This window comes from Leptodactylus fuscus, chromosome 11, assembly GCF_031893055.1.
Source record: "Leptodactylus fuscus isolate aLepFus1 chromosome 11, aLepFus1.hap2, whole genome shotgun sequence".
Lineage (NCBI taxonomy): Eukaryota > Metazoa > Chordata > Amphibia > Anura > Leptodactylidae > Leptodactylus > Leptodactylus fuscus.
The window spans coordinates 13209406-13226660 of record NC_134275.1 but is presented as its reverse complement, the minus strand read 5'-3'; the positions used below and the strand labels follow the sequence as shown (position 1 = coordinate 13226660).

General features: G+C 44.5%; 2 protein-coding genes across 2 annotated transcripts; both read right to left on the bottom strand.

Moving 5' to 3' along the window:
* Positions 1-441: 441 nt before the first annotated feature.
* On the bottom strand, positions 442-8027 carry LOC142185397 (ankyrin repeat and SOCS box protein 12-like). The gene is made up of 2 exons (XM_075260822.1): positions 3575-8027; positions 442-1901 (listed from the first exon to the last, which is right to left on the bottom strand). Exons 1-2 carry the CDS (start codon positions 4185-4187, stop codon positions 1726-1728), a joined length of 789 nt encoding a protein of 262 aa, XP_075116923.1. The 5' UTR covers positions 4188-8027; the 3' UTR covers positions 442-1725.
* Positions 8028-8129: 102 nt separating this feature from the next.
* LOC142185396 (ankyrin repeat and SOCS box protein 12-like) lies at positions 8130-13045 on the bottom strand. The gene is made up of 3 exons (XM_075260821.1): positions 12927-13045; positions 10888-11735; positions 8130-8614 (listed from the first exon to the last, which is right to left on the bottom strand). Exons 2-3 carry the CDS (start codon positions 11702-11704, stop codon positions 8481-8483), a joined length of 951 nt encoding a protein of 316 aa, XP_075116922.1. The 5' UTR covers positions 11705-11735; positions 12927-13045; the 3' UTR covers positions 8130-8480.
* Positions 13046-17255: the final 4210 nt, after the last annotated feature.

Here is a 17255-nt window from a genome sequence, read left to right as displayed (position 1 = left end):
AAGGCACTCATGGAAGAGAAGAGGCAGTATAAAGAACTACGAGCAGGGTAGAACAAACCATGGAGGGCATGGGGGAGCAGGCCAATGCAAGGGAGGGGGTGCCCTGCTGCTCTCCTTTCCTACAAGGGGAAGGGGGTGAATAAAATTTTAAAGAATCTCCCCGAATCTTGAAATTATATAATCCATCACTAGGTGTCCCGGGTATTTCACCCCCTACAGGCGTCAAATTTACATGTCATGCTAAATTGTATTATTATTTAAAGGAAAAGGCTTTAAGGTTTCACCTTCCCTGGGCACCTGCCCCGGAACTAAAATATCCTAGACAACCCCTTTAAATATTCTTTTCCCGTTTATTGTAACTCTGTCCATTACAGACTGTAGGAAAGACTGGAAAATATAAAATATAGAAAAAAATCCTGGACGAGGCTTTGGAGGAGAAAACAGACATTTATTTAGAATAACAATGGGAAATACAACCAATACCAGCAGCAGATACATCGACTGACCAATATGTGGAGTGGAAGCATGCATGCTATCTTATACGTAAGATAATCTATACTGGGCTGTATCTACGGCTCACTTCACACCTTGTTTGGCTCGTGTGTTTGATAATTGCAACATAGACGGTACTTCTATCTCATAAGCCTAGCACTTGCCATAAGAGTGGCCTTTTAGCAAACATGTGGCTAGTATAGGTCTGTGTACCTGGCTCAGCTGTGCCATGCAAATATATGTGAAAAAAAGGAAACCGTATATTGTGTGTAGTATATGATGAATGGGAGTCCATGACAAATGTAGGTCACTGTACAGACGTAACGTCGCATGCCATCCTGTGGTTTAGAAACATGTCAGGGTTCATGTCTGTAAAGGTCACCATAGACTTGTATGGGGAAGTTATAGGATATATCATGGGGTCCCACATCTATTGGAAAATTGGGAACTGACCAGCTTAGCCCCCAACATTTAGGCAGAGACTGAATGGGAAAGATCTGAGGATATGACATAGATGTCTAAACTAAGAGAACCTCTCGGAGTACCCAGACCATAAATATGGCCAAGCAGGGGCGTAACTACTAATATGGGTAGCAGCTGCCACAGGGCCCGGGACATTAGGGGCCGGCGACAGCTGCTACCGCTGCGGATTTTTATTTCTTAATAGGCCATTGCCGGCTGGAGTTACTCCTACTGGTAACAGGCCCTATTTACTTACTGATCCTGGCAGGGACTGGGATCGGTAAGTGACACCACGGGCCCCACAAGCACTATTGTTATACTCAGGAGGGTCTTTTCAGAGCCCCGAGTATAATGATCGAAGGCCCAGGAGAGGTAAGGGAACATAATAAACACTGTTACTTACCTCTTCCCGCTCCAGACAGCCATCGGGGCTTAGTTGTGTGACATCCCTGATGTCACTTGACCGGGACCTGCGTCCCGGGTCATTTGAAGTCTGGACGTTATTAAAGATGGCCGACACCACCGAGGACTGCAGCGTAGGGATAGGTAAGTGACAGTGTTTTTTATGTTTGTATCCCCCCTCGGTCTCCGATTATTATACTCTGGGGCATAATACTGTGTGCAGGGCTATTATGGGGCATAAAAGAGCATGCTAGAATGTGGTGGGGGGGAAGCTCGGTTGAGGTCTTCGGTATCGGTCAGGAACGGCCCCGCCATTCCTAGTTACGCCACTGTAGCCAACCAAAGCTCAACTCTAATATCTCCTTTAGGTCATTGAACATAATATCTCGGCAGTTTCTCTGGGTAATCCAGCTCATGGCAGTACTGTAAGTATCTCACTAGATTAGTAGGGATTTGTAGTTGATCGAGGAGACGAAGCTTCCCCACTTGTTTCAGCAGCCTTCTTATAGTGACACGACACTGGGACATCAGCGATCTTGGATGAACTGTACAGGAGAGAAGACCATAATACAGGATGAGATTTGTCTCAGCAGATGTGTTACCCGCCAGACTCCAACCATCTCCAATATTAATAATCTGTTGTGGAATATCAGTGGAGTCAGTATACATATAGGACGCAGCTTGCACACCACTGCTGTATTGTACAATATGTAGACAAACCATGTGTCCAACTATTGATATACCCTAATAAGAAGAGGTAAATCCATGCCTAGGCTCAGCCGTACAAGTATTGATATATCGATATATGATATATATTTAGTTGGTTCTACAGTATCTGTATCAAGAGGTGAGCCAAGTCTCAAGACATGAAGTATAAACTGTACAATATTCTTGAAGGTAAATTCTGGTTACTTCAAATTATCCACAAGATAGGGCAAAACTATCTGGTTGGTGAGGTCTGACTACAGGAACCCCCCACTGGAATACCCCTTTAATCCCTTCTCACACAGCGACATAATAGTATATCATAACAATACTGTACTATGGCCTACTAATATGTCATGGAAGTGACGCCATTTTGGGAAGTCGGCCATAGTCATCAGCAGTGGCTGTTAGCTGTAACAAATAGCAAACATCATGATGCAACAGCTATAATCTGAAATAAATTGGATTACAAGTGGTAACCCTTTAGATTCCATAGTCATCTAGTGCTTTGACAAAAGTAAAGTACATCCTCTTTGAATGCTATAGTTTTACATATCAGGACATTATATAAATTAAAAAAAAAAAAGAAAAGAAGAAGCGTATTGTTTTGGCAGTTTGCTGGTGTGGAGTTAAAGGTCCTGTCACCAGAACCTGAAGTATCAACCCACTGAATGCCCAGGAGAGGTGAGGAAAGGCAGGTTGAGTATAACCTTTTGTTATTTTTACCTACCTCCCCTGGGCTTCCACTTGAGACCCCAGAGTATAATAGTGTTTCATGGGTGGCAAACCCCAAAAGGTTTGGTAAAACCTGGAAAATTCAAGTAGATTCTGGTTCTAACCAAATTGATTTGCTTATCCCTAGGGGAGACAGAGTTTGGTCATAATACACAGTGCCACATTTGAGAAAAACCCATCACCGTACTACCAACCCCTCATATACCAACTGTCAAGCGGTGTGGTGAAGGTGCTGATGATTTAGGCTTGTTTTGCAGCCATTGCGCCAACCATAAACTCCTCTATATACCAAAGTATTCTCGAGTGTTGCAATGGTCTATGGTGTTGCAATGGCACAGTCAAAGTCCCGACTCGCTGTTGCTTTAAGAGTGCTATACATAAGCAAATGTCACCAAATCTCTCAAGAATGATCGGAAGGATGTCAATTCCGTCTAGTGGCGCCTGCTATTGGTTCATAGGGTGTACTTAGTTTTTCCCATTTTGACTTCATTTTTGTTAAGTAAATATTGAGACGGCAGAATCTGTTGTATATTGTTGTTCATCTAAGGTTGGATTTCCCTAATTTTACGACCTTCTAAACCCCAGATGTTTTTTATTATGTCCTGATCCATGATTGTATGTACTATTCAGGAAGACATTGGTAGGAAAACATGAAGGAGAGCATAAGAGAGATCAAACTGCAATAACCTAGAAATTATATAGAATGAGAAAGTAGAAGCTGAAAATAGTGACAATGAAGAAGGAAAGACATTCAGAGCTTCACATAAGATGTCAGTACCCCTTTCTCTGCTCAGACATGTCGCTGCTTCATTGTCCGTGTGGATTAGGAGATCCTGTATATCAGGTGAGTACATGTTAGCTCCAAACTGGATGAGAAGTTTCACAAACGGGACCTCGTAGTTTTTGGCAAGACACATCCCTAGTACTGTTATAGCATCTGGGGTAACATTTAAGAACTCACGATGTGAACAGTTGTAATCTGGGTCGGCCCCATAAAGCAGTAACATGCTAAACATGCCGAGTTCTGCTTCACAGGCCGATCTGTATAAAGGAAGTCCCTGGCCAGAATCCGGATTTGCTCCATAATCCAACAGCAACTTGAGAAGTCTGCCTTCCTTCATGTGGACTGCGCTTGACACGGGATTCCAGTTATCGACGATGCCGAGGTAGACTCCAGCTTTTAGTAATTCCTCCACACACTCAAAACATCTCTTAGTAAGAGCTTGATAGAGTCCAGGAGATAAGACTTTCCCACCGCTTTTCCTGATAAGTTTCTTGACCTTATCCTTAGACAATAGCACGTGCAGTTCTTCTGCCTTGTTTGTCCTAATGGCATCCAGGACTTTACCACGTAGAACTTTCTCCCTTCTAGCCCGGAAAAAATCAAACATTTTGAGTCCATGTCCTGACCAAATATTATAGGTGTCCCATACAAGACGCGTTACGTCTCGGAGTGCCCATCAGAGGAGTGCCTTGTCTCCTTCATCGTCTTCCTTGGAATCATAACAGGTTAATAAAATCTCCCTCCAACGACTTCCTGTATAAGTTTATTTCTGGTCAGCCTGATTTTTATAGCTGAAGAGATCTTAAGTGACATCATGGCCACGTGACTAACAAGGGATAAGGGGTTGGGCTGAAGTGAGAGGGCGTGCACGTGTAGGAAAAGCTGTTGTCCTCAAAGTTCTCGGGAGGAACGTCATGACATAGCTCTATTTCTTTCGGGAGGTGCGGCAGGCCTTATAAGGGGTAAGGCTAGGTGAAGAGACTGCAGCCATCCTAAATCTTATTTCAGTAATATAAAACAATATGACTAACAAAGGCCAAACCTGAAACACTTGGTCTAAGGCTCCGTGCGGCAACAATGCAGAACTGCGTTCACCGTACCGGTAACGTAAATGAGGTTTCATTAATTTCATCCTTACATGGTGGAAAAAGGAGCTTTAAAAAAAAAAAAGGCATTTTGGAAGACACTTGGGCTTCTCAATATTGGCAGAATGTTCATTTTAGCTGCATTTTTCCTATATATAGGGAAATAGGGGAAGAAAACAAGAAGAGAAAAATGAAGCAAAAACTCATCAAACATCGCTGCAAAAATTGCATTGTAGTTTTGCAGCTTTTTTTTTTTTTGCTGTCCAGTGCTGGCTCCTGAAGAAACAGGGGATTTGGTGCCCAAACTGAGAACTGAGGGTTGGTGAGCATCACTTTTTTATTTTACCACACCTCTGACCTCAGGAGGAAGAAGACCAATGCAAAGGTCAATCCCTCTGCCCGGCCTTCTCTGAGCTTTCCAACTATCCTGGGATTCACACCTGCGCCCGGTCTCTGCTTTTGGGTTTCCATCTTCTGCCAAGAGAAACCAGACAGGAGACGGAACCCTGGCGGTCAGTTTTCACTTTTTCACTTGAATGGGTTTGCAAAGTGTCCATCCGTGAGCTTCTTCTGGTCTCTGTGGCGAAACTGTTTTTTTTAACCGGACACAAAGTCCTGCAGGTCCCGTCCAGTTTCTCTCAGCAGAAGACGGAAACGTGAAAGTGGAGACCAGGCGCAGGTGTGAACCCCCCTGAGGCCCAGTTCACATCTGTGTTCTGTTTGGGGAGTCCTCTTGGGGGGCTATAAGGGCTATAATTACAATATTTATGTTACATATGGGCAGCATAGTACGGGGGCAGATCTGCCGTACTATTAGTAGAAATAATCTGAGGGCCCATTGGGATCCCACTGGTACCATTATGGGGGGGCATATGACTTTCGTGAGTTCTATTCATTTTTATCCCATAACCATTTTAGATTTTGTGTTTTCTTTCCTAAGATTTTTCCAACTCATAAAAATGTCGTCACACTTTTTATTCTACAATATATATATAAATCCCACAACACGTATACATGTATGTAAATATGGCTGTCACGTACTTGCTATGGCGACCCCTCCGTACCTTACAGTTCCCTATTAGAGTGCTCGCTTCATGTGCACGAGCAGCTCTCATAGGTTCCTTGTTCTGTCTAGACACAGGTGACACCTTCATTGCAGGCCCCCGCCCCCGACCAGACCATTTCCAGGTGCTTAGCAGAATGAAATGTTGGTGTCATGGCAGCCATTAAGTGTCATTAACATTTGTTTGCAGCTGTGTCATCAAAGAGAAACCAGGACTACTGTGGACTGGAACCATATTGTGTTTAGAGACAAATCCAGGTTCAGTTTATGATCTGAGCAGCGTCTAGTAGTAATATGAAGGACCAGTGGTGTAACTAAAGTCTTGTGGGCCCCGGTGCAATCTTTAATCTACGGCCCCCTATCTCATCCCTATAGTGAATTCTTGATAGCGATGGTTATGGGGGGCTAAAGAGTTTAATCCTCCTTAGTGTGGTTGGGGAATCTGTGGGTCTCCTTGGCTTATGGGCCAGATGGAAGCTGCAATCTCAATACTGATGCCAGTGCTAATGGGCCCCCCTAAGGCTCCTGGGCCCGGGTGTGACTGCACCCTCTCAAGTTACACCCCTGCATAGGACACTAACAGCTCAGTGATACGGGCAGGACATCCTATGTATGTGGCCTCACATGGCAGGGTCTCCTAATGGCATTTTCAGCAGGATAATGCTCACACACAGCAAGGGTTCCCCAGGAATAGGAATGTCTCCTCCGGATTGCAATTGCTTGGTCTGCCCAGCCTCCAGATTTATTGCCAATCCAGCATTTTTGGGACCAACTGGGACATCAGCTTGTGCAACCTAAAAGTTAGTAGAATATACAGACTCAGCTGCAATGTCTATGTGCCACAGGATACCACAAACAACCTACAGATACCTTCTTGTATCCAGGTTAGAGGAGGACCAGCATTGTACTAGGGCCTTCTCCACAATAAACCTCTTCTTTTGCTTCATATTCTTATCATTGACATTTATCACCATTACATTCGCACTGAGAAAGTTTCATTTGATTCCAACAACTCCTTCTTGGTGCATTATTATTGCTCAATGAGTGTATGTGACTACTATAAGATATATCCTGTACTCCGTGTACTCAGCAAGCTCAGATCCCTGAATATTCTGGTCCAGTACATAATAGATAGGCCAGCAGACATGTAAGGATTTTCTTAATTTAACGTGACATTTCCCAATGTTTTTTGGTACCAGATGTCACTAGATAGGGTCTGTGTACCTAAATGACTTTGCAGTTCAGCAGTGGGCCAGTCTATGTCTGGGGAAGACATTTCTAGTAAGTTACTGGTTGCATTGCACTGACTTTATGGAGTAAACAGAAATTATAGGGTCTCATTTTATAACTCTTCACCGACGGCTCGCCAAATGCACTTTGGTTTATTAATGGTATTGTTAATAGAGATGAGCGAACAGTGAAATATTCGAGATTAGATATTCGTTTCGAGTAGAGCCTCAATATTCGACTGCTCAATCGAATATCGAATCCCATTATAGTCTATGGGAAAAAATGCTCGTTTCAGGGGAAACCACTATTCGACTAAAGGAGAGTCACCAAGTCCACGAGTAGCAGGAGGAGAGTGTTTAGGAGGAACGCTGTGCAGTTAAAGCGCACGGACCCCATAGACTATGGGCCAGTTCACATTAGCGCTTGCCTCCTGTCCGAAAGGAGTTTGCAGGAGGACCCCCCCGAACGGAATATCAGTGCAACTGCAAGTGCTGGACAGTTAAGCACACGGACCCCATAGCACGAATGATTCATGCGGCAGGTGGGTTTTGACCAGAGGGTGACGCGTCTCCCCGCATCACTCCCAGTGCCAAAATCCACCCCACCTGCCCCCGTGTGAACTAGCCCTTAGAGTTGATTCAAATACTAGATTCGAATACCTTGCTCCATAGGAATGCATGTTAGTGGCCGACGCTTAACCCCTTGGTGTTCGGTTGCTTCCATTCATTCCTATGGGAGCGAGGTATTCGAAACTATAGTTTCGAATACTATTCGCTCATCTGTATTAACCATATAAAAAAATGATTGTATAATATATGTGTATAGGATAGGACTGTCTTATGGTATAATTCTGGCTGCATACAGTCTCAACCACTAATATAAACTTACTGCATATGGATTTATAAGACTAGTATTGTACTAAATGAGAAGAGGGTAATCTGTATGCAATCATGTCCCCTAGTGGTGGTTGTAGGTAGCTGCTATTACAGCGCCATGGCAAGCAGGTAGACCAATTCAATGCTGGCTCCTTGCCACCATCGGCCTCACAGTAGCCACGTGGCCTGCCTTTTCAATAGGTTCATGACTCCCAAAGACTGCATGTACGACTGTGTCCGTGCACAAACAAAAAAAATGGTTTCCAGGCGGAGAGACCACATATGGACACTGGCGGTAACCTTTAAAAATCCATTCGAATGAATGAGTTTTAATGCCGACTGCTGGCAAGCCATCCCCTGTCCAGTTTCCCCGGGGTTTAGGACAGAAATCCCAGGGCGGACAGCGGCTGTAGTCCTAGTAGTCTTTTTTTTAGTTGTGTGAATGAGACATTAAAACACACAATAAATGTGATCTCTGATGCCGCCATGTTTGTTCACCCTTGAATGGGTCAAAGCCTATAACCCAGTTATGTGCCGTCTCCTTGTAAATGCAGCTGGAAAGGAAGAAAGCCGAACAGTTTTATGTCATGCCGACTTTTATAACTGCAGGACGGTCTCCAGAAGTCCAGGTTTCCTTCATTCTCCGATTATGTCTCGTGCAGGAGAAATCTGACCATTGTCTGAGGGATCTCTAACTGATGGAGGTGTTGCATCTTTCCTACTTGTCTTACCAACTTCAGAATAGTCAGGCGACAATGGGACATCAGAGACTTTGGATGAACTGGAAAGTGACAACAGAAATGAATAAATTACCCGCATATATCATAACAAGTTACTGTAAGTATCCCTAGTGTTAGTGTTACTTCTAGGGACTGTTACATGGCTCAATCAGAACAATTTTAGGGAAAAAAAGTCTTCTTAGGAATACTCATCCCCAATAATTGTAGGTTTTAGAATTGGGGTGTTTTTATCTCCAGTCGGAACAGCAGGATAGAAAAAGTTGCTGATGTGAGAAATAAGATCGGGGATAAGTTGCTTCCTTCAAAGTGCTGACATCCTCTGTAATAGTATTATGAACAGTGGCGTAACTACCGCCATAGCAGCGGAGGCAGCTGCCACAGGGCTTGGGACATTAGGGGCCCGGTGACAGCCGCTACGGCTGCTATCATTATACTCAGGGGTCTTTTCGGACCCCCAAGTATAAGGATTGATGGACAGGGAGAGTTACGCCACTGATTATGAAGGTCAGTAAGGGGTTAAAGGGAACCTGTCAGGTGGTTTTTCCATCATAAATTGGCCCTATCATCTGCAGGATCAGGGCATTCCCTCTCCATTGATGCTCCTAGGTCATCTTTCTGTTACAGAAAAGTGAAGGTCCAAATGCTTGAAAGCATAAAAAGTCATTTGCAAATCACCCTAAATAGTCACAGCCGGAGGAGAGAAGCTTTGTCCTCCTCTATGACATCAAGGAGAGCGGGGACTGGAAGGAAGATGCCCATAGTGACCAGGAGGACGGGTTAGCAAGCAGACAGTACGACTAAAGCCGCTCTCCGTTCATCCAGAATACTTAGAATTATTTACTATTGACTTTTTATACTGACAAACACTTATAACTTCATTTTTCTGTAACAAAAAGAAAGGGAATTACCGGATCCTGCACATGACGGGGCCAGTTTATGGTGAAAAACCACCCAAGAAGTTGCCTTTAATATCTATGGGGAGTGCAAACTCAAGAACAAACTGTTAACTTTTACACATTAATGAAGTTTGCAAAAAAAAGCTGACATACATGCGCTGCATTATAATGTATTTCAGACCGGGACCCCACGTGGTGTAAATCCCGCAGAAAAATTGCAGCGTTTTATAGTCATGGCAAAGAGAATGAGATTCTAGTGGGAAAACCCTATAGGAAACCTCTGCAAACTTTCTATGCAAAGTGATGCAGGAAGAACTGAGATGTGTGGCGGCCGCAGTTTTTGCCGCAGTGCTTTTACTCACAGTGCTTTTTTGCCGCAGGAAGCCCCACGGGCCGTAATCACAGCACTAAAGCGCTGCGGAAAGAACCGCACCGTGACGCACTATAGCTGTAGTAAGTACAATGACAAGCGCAGGTGACCGCCAGTTGTCGGGGTGCGAGCACTTACTGCCAATTGCTGAGATTCACCTGTAGAGTTGCTGTTGCTTTGAATGGAAGAGAATTGCTATGTCTCAGCATCTAGCACAGGACAGATGTGGCCAGGACACACCATCTAAGGGATCTCTTAGGGCGCACACAAAATTATTTCATGTATGAAGCTAAAACCAGGTGTGAATCATAAGGGGTGAGAACTAGAGATGGGCGAATCAGCTCATAACAACCCCAGACTATAATAATGTCACTTTTCAAGTTGACACAACTTCGGTTAGTAGGATAGAAATTACACTACACTATGTTTTAAATCATCTTAAAGTGAGGTTCGTACCGAAACGAAACAGAAACCCAAGTTTCAGAACCCAAACACCAAATGAATCTTAAGAGGTTCGCCCATCTGTAGATTGTGCGCTGAGGTGTAGTAACCCAGTATGACTCCATCCACTGTATAGTTCCAGCAGTAAGGCCCGGGTCACATCTGTGTTCGGTATTCCATTTGGGGACCCACCTGAACAGAATACCAAACGCATTAAAAAAGCGGTGAGCAATGACAGCACACAAACCCCATAGACTATAATGGGGTCCGTGTATTTCAGCGCAGTGTCCACACAAGTCACGCAGAGAGGAAAGTAGTTTAAGTACTTTTGACTCTGCATGACATCGCACGGAAAACACACGGACCTCATTATGGTTTATGGGTCCATGTGCTTTAACTGCTCATTGCCTTTTTAATGCACTCGGTCCGGGGGGTCCCCAGTGAACTTCCCAAATGGAATACCAACGCAGAACGAGCAGCACAGATGGGTTGTAAATATCAGATTGGTGGGATTTGACACCGGACACCCCACTAACCTAATACTAATAACCAATTCTATGGGTAGGTTACCCTTAAGGAAGCGCTTCGTCTCAATTTCAACATTTACCTCTCTCTCTCGCCAGAACTTCCATTGCTTCATGATTGGGGAACGACTTAGAAATGTGGATGTCAGGCAAATAGACGTTAGCTCCAAAGTCAACAAGTAGTTTCACAAATGACGTCCTACACCCGTGTTTCAGGCACACGTCTAATACGGTTTTAGGATGTTTTATCCTTTTCATAAGTTTCTCATCCGTACAGTTGTAATCTGGGTCGGCCCCATACAGAAGCAGGGTCCTAAAACACTCCAAGTGCCCGTAGACCGCAGAGAGGTAGAGCGGTCCTGTAGTTGTTGCAATGTTTGTCGACCAGTCGGGTAATTTACATCTCACATTTGGTTCTGCGCCATAATCTAGTAGTTCTCGTAAGATGCTGACATTGCCTTCGCGGGCGGCATTCAGTACTGGAGTACAGTTGTTATAGATACTTCCAGAAGGACAGGCTCCAGCCCTGAGCAATTCTCTGACACAGTCAAAATGGCCAGCACTGACCGCACTGAATAATGGGGTTTGGGCCTTCACATCTAAGATGTCCACCTCTGCTCCATGCGCCAGGAGGATCTTCAAGCATTCTAAGGAGCCTTTGGAAGCCGCCAAGCGAAGCGGAGTTACTGGGACACCCCAGCCACTTTGGCTGTTAACCAAGTTCTTATACTTCTCTTCTGAAAGGAGACTTGTTAAGTATTCAGGGTTATCCATTGTCACTGCCAAGTGTAGCTCACGGCCCACTTCTGCTGCCCCCTCATCTTCTTCTCTTGGCCTTAGAATGGAAAACATCTTGGTAATATCCATGACGCTCATCTTCAGACATCTACAGATTACCATGGTCAGCGCGCACCAGTATGAGACGTCAAAGCTGTAAAAACACAACAAAAATGGAAGGTGAATATTGGTTTCCCATTCATGGATTAATAAATTGACAAGTAGGTGTTACCATATGGGGGGAAGCCCCTGCATACCCTTACATTGTCCTATCATTCAATATGAACACACCCTTCTGACAAGGGGAACAGTAACGCCCACTTGTCAATTTATTCCGAAATTTCTAGGATTAATAACAGAGAAACGGCCAAGAAAAGAGGCTCCAAAATTCTTATTTAATGGGAAATGTAATTATGGGTGATGGTTCCTCAAAGAGTTAAAGGGATCGTATAGCCACGACAAAATCCATCGGCCGATATGGGACGAACAGCAGTAGTATACAACTCCATATAACCTCTGATGGCTCATGGAGACAGATTGGAAGTCCCCCATTGTTGTTCCATGCACCAGGCAACCACGGCTAGTAGAAGGCTTTGGCTACTACCATGTGGCTTTGTCCGTTCATTGACTACTTGACCCAAAGATTGAAGACTTGAATAATCGAAGATAGGTCACTAAGAATTGGCTGTGTGACGACCCAGGTAGAAGCTTGTAGTTAGGCCGCAATTCCCCTAGTAGCCATTCTACCATGTAGGAATCAGCGGATGACCTCACAATTGTTGATAACAGAACTATTGGTTCTTGTCCCTACAGAACAGGGTGCGTGCTGGCTGTATAAGATGGCGGGGAGAAAAACTACCGATATATGGAGACTTATCTACAGGCAATGCTTCATGGGAACAGGCATGTAAATGAGCTATTCCAGAGCCTCCTCCCCAGCAGTGTGGTATGGCCGAAATAAGCTAATTTGCATCCTGATGTCCCATGAGGCTCTGCCATAAATATCATGTATTAGTGTCTATCACTACTGACAGAGAGAAGGTCATTCAATACTATGTAATAACAAAGACCGATAGATTCATATTAATATAATAACCTGGACTTAGAGTCTTTGCCATTCGTTCTCCAAGAGAAATATAAATCTGAAGACCCCGCTATGAAAAGTCTATACAAAATTCCAGAAATATAGAAATAAATAGGATATAAGTAGCCAGTGCCAGTCTATACACCATAGTCTATACAATTACATTTCCGCCATTGAAAACACAAATACATGACACTCACAGATCTCCCCGATGACAATGTGACCGGTGGGGTCGACCACTTGGCGGTATTGATCTCTTACCTTTATGACCCGCGCACTGGCTCAGTACAGGTGAGAACTTGACATTTCCTCCGACCTCTCCTACCAAGGACACAACAATAAAGACGGCAAGTGCCGGGCTGTAACTGGGAGCGAGTGAAACGTCCAACAAATGGATAAGGACTGAGCTAAAAATACCCCCGGGGAGGCTCTGCTGGCCATGTCCATTCTTGGCGAGCTGACCTCACTGGTGGGTAAATATAGAGAGGGGCTTGGCAGGTGCTCATCTGTTCTAGTGCTGGGACCGACAAGGCGCAGGGTGACGCGCATTGTTATAAACTGATCAAGGATACAGATCTAATACATGACACTAATGTATAAGAACACACTGACGCAGTTCGGAGACTCTGTATACGATATTGGACTATGGTACATTGGATCCTGAAGAAGACCCACACTCTAAATCTATGCCCGTTGTATACTCCGTTTTCGGCTTGGTATAAAGGAGCCATATTGGCGGAATGAATGGGTACCTTGTAAAATACCCTCCGAAAAGTTATCAATCCCAACAGCAAGTAAATAACGAGATCTTCGTCTGCTGGACCTCATATAATGCACAAATGTGCCAGTCCAATCTGAGTACAGGTTACAGGATATTATATTAAGTGTCTTCTAATAATACAATACCTTCATCTGAATTGGATAAATCTACAATACCCAGGCAATGTGGTTTTGACTCAAGAAACGCAGTAAAAACTGCAAAAAAAAAAAAACTGCATTTGCACAAAGTGGGGCCTCAGCCTTAAAGGGTTGTCCAAATGAAATAATCTTGAGACTTACCCTTCTGACCGGCTGCCATTTACAGCGCTGACCTCTAGTGGAGAGGGCTCACTTTGCACAGATATTCACTGCAACCAATCACTGGCTTCAGGAGGGAGGTGCCATATTTAGTGGAGGCCCATAAATTGACAAATGGGCACGGCCTTTCCCCTTGCCAAATGAACTTGTTCTCATACCGTCAGTGATGAACGGACAGCATTGAAGTTTGGCGGAGCGTACCAAAACTGGTGACACCCATTTGTCAATTTATTCATAAACTTCTTGAAGGAATAACAAACTATGCAAAATTTTGAGACGATCTTAAAGGGAGTCTGTCACCAGGGCGGAGCAAATTAAGCCAGCAACACAAATAGGTGAGGTTCACCTGGAGGTAAAGGCTTTTTCCACCAGCCTCCATTGCAAAGATATTCATTTAGTTTACAATATGTAAATGAGAAGGGAGGAGCACTGGGGGCAGATCTGTCGCTCCAAACCTTGTCCCCTCTCTTCTTTGAGTGACAGTAAGCTATGCTGCCATCGTGTCTGGCCCGGTGTTCTTGCGTTCATGCCGCCATATTAGAGCAGCGTGGGGCACAGCAGTTTGGAGTAACAGATCCATCCTCAGTGCTACAGATTTCCAAATATCTCAGCAATCTAGGCATGAATTCTCATGGGGAAAAAGATGTTGCATTCACTAAACCTAGCCTATCTGCGTTGCTCTGGCTTAGTGTGAGCCTTGTCAGCTACAGCTCGGTTTGGTCCGTGACTTCTAAATGTCAATTTGAAAGGAGATCTGATAGCCAAAGTGGGGCCAGCTGTTATCTTCTCAGCTAGCCTCGGGTATCGGCACTTGTCATTGTTACCAAACAATTTTACTCCGACACACATATATAAAGACATTGTATTTTATTGTAATTTCATTACAGATTGTTGTAAGGTATCAATGGTTTTTACTTAGGAATCTTACTAAGAATCTTATGCGCACATTTTGCACAGGCCAAGTGTTCGGGGGTGTTCATTTCTGGCCATTGCCCCCCTTGGATCACTAGGGCACCATGGTGGCTCAGTGGTTAGCACTACCACCTTGCAGCGCTGGTGTCCTGGGTCTAAAACCTGCTCAGCACACCCTCAAGGAGGTTGAATGTGATCCATGTGTTTGCATGGCTACCTGGCAATGACCGCTTCCCCTGCAACGTATTTTTATGTCTATAATTGAACCCTACCATTGGTAAAGTGCTGCTGAACATGTTGGCGCTCTAAATAAGATGTATTAATAATAATTATGCTATATATATTCAATTAAAAGTCATTGCTGATGGGGATGGAGAGTGTCCATGTGATGGGTCATTAAATCCAGGGGTCTGCTTTGTAAAGGTCATGTTACCGGTCCACATTAGAGCTCTAGCTCAGGCCCTGTACATTGATGATCTGCTACTCGTCCATACTGACAATGATGATCAGATCCCATAAGACTCCCATCCAACCATCAGACTTTCAACTTCACTTTAAACCCATGACAATAATTTACCATAACTGTATAGATGAGGGCAGCACAAGGGATTAGTCAGGTAGCAGGATGGCTCAGTGGTTGGGGGTCCCGGGGTCGAATCCTGCCCAGGACCATAGAGAGCAACCTGTAAGAGAGCAGTGATACACGGGGAGCAGTCTGAGTACATGAAGGAATCCCTTACAGACTGCTCGCCATGATTCACCCCTCTCTTATAGACCAACCATCAGACCGGACCCCATTATAGTCTATGAGGCCCGTGTGGTTTCTTAGCTAACCACTTTTTAATACTTATAGGTTTCTGTATGGCGGCCCCAAACGCAGATGTGAACTGGGCCTTAGTCTGCTGCATTGTTTCCATGTACAGAAATTATTCCTTCACTGCAGACATGGCCCTGAAAAACTAAACTAATGTTACACGGCTCCTAGACCTTACATGTGCCAAGAGCTAAAGCAGCTTGACTGTAGCATTTCGTGGCAGCTGTCACCTCACTAGTCCTATACATGCTTTGGATTTTTTTTAAATACAAGAATAAATACATTTCATAAGTAGTAAAGCAGGTGCAACATATTAGAGATGAATACCTAGAGTGCTTGGCATAGCCGAAGAGAATGTGTAATAGTGCGACAGTCATCTACGCCTGGAGATCGCGCCATCGTGTCTGAGCATTACTTGTAGCTCCTGGACCCTAAATGCAAAATATACAAACGGGGTCCTCAGTTATCATGTGCCTGCTATAATACTGATGTAATCTGTACATAGGCCTCCTGAGACTCCAGGGCCCAGAAGTGATTGCCACCTCTGTACCCCCTATAGCAGTGATGGCGAATCTATGGCACGCGTGCAGCCGCCCAGATCGCTCACCAACGGGGAATCCGGTACAGGATTCCCCGTTTAGGAGTGATCGCTGCCTTTAGTTGTATGTGCAAATGCACATACAGCTGAAAGCCGTCAGTATAGGCCGCGGATCGCGCAACCGCGACCTACACTGACCGCAGAGTTTGACATCTGCCCCAACGCGGACGCGATGACATCATCAGCGCCCGCAGTGAAAAGGAGGTGGATGCCGGCGGCTCTTCATGGGTATGAGTGTGTGTGACTGACTATAGCTACATAACCACAATGGGGTCCCCATCACGTCTCTGTATAGCACCGTCCACTGAAATATTGCACAGACGTCTGGAGCGGTTGACGTTACAGAAATAACCGGATGCAGCGCTTCTTCCGTTTTTCTAGTGCAGCACCAAGAGCTATGAACGTGCCTGTGCGATTGCAGCCATACATTAACAACAGACTGAGAAACCACATAACTGGGTGAATAACAGCAAAAGAAATCATGACAAGTTTATTCCTAAAAGTGCAGAAAATTATTTAATTTGGTTAAGAAAGAGACAATGGTAATGTGGGAAGAGTGCAAGTGACAGAGACTCAGTACAAGGCATTTACAGCATTGGCGACGTTCAGGGATAGAAGTCAAAGAAGCAAAAAAACATTCATCGAGCTTCAAGTTAGGACTTGGACACCTCTAATCTACTAGATGGGACGGGCACGACATGCACCAAGACGTTACACTGGTCCTATACTTCTAGGACGTCTCATTCTGTAGATCATCTTGGAAGTACAGAAGAATATTTCAGATTATATGTATTTATACAAGGCCATGATCACCCTTAAAGGGATTCTCCTCAAGTTGAACATAATTAACCTGCAGATAAGGTCATTAAAGGGATCCTATCATTGGATTTCCTTTTTTTCTGACTAACACTTAGGAATAGCCTTAAGGCTGTTCTTCTCCTACCTTTAGAAGTCTTCTCCGCACTGTAGAAATCCGAGTTTTCTTCAGTATGCAAATGAGTTCTCTCGCAGCACTGGGGGCGTCCCCGCTGATGTGAGAGAACTCTCCAGCGCCGCCTCCATCTTCTTCTAGAACAGCCTCTCCTTATGTCTTCTTCCATTCTGGGCTTCAATCTTCTAGGCCTTACACAGAGTCAACTGCGCATGCCCGAGCCAGAAGAAAATGGCCGCTGACACAGTAAACTCTGTA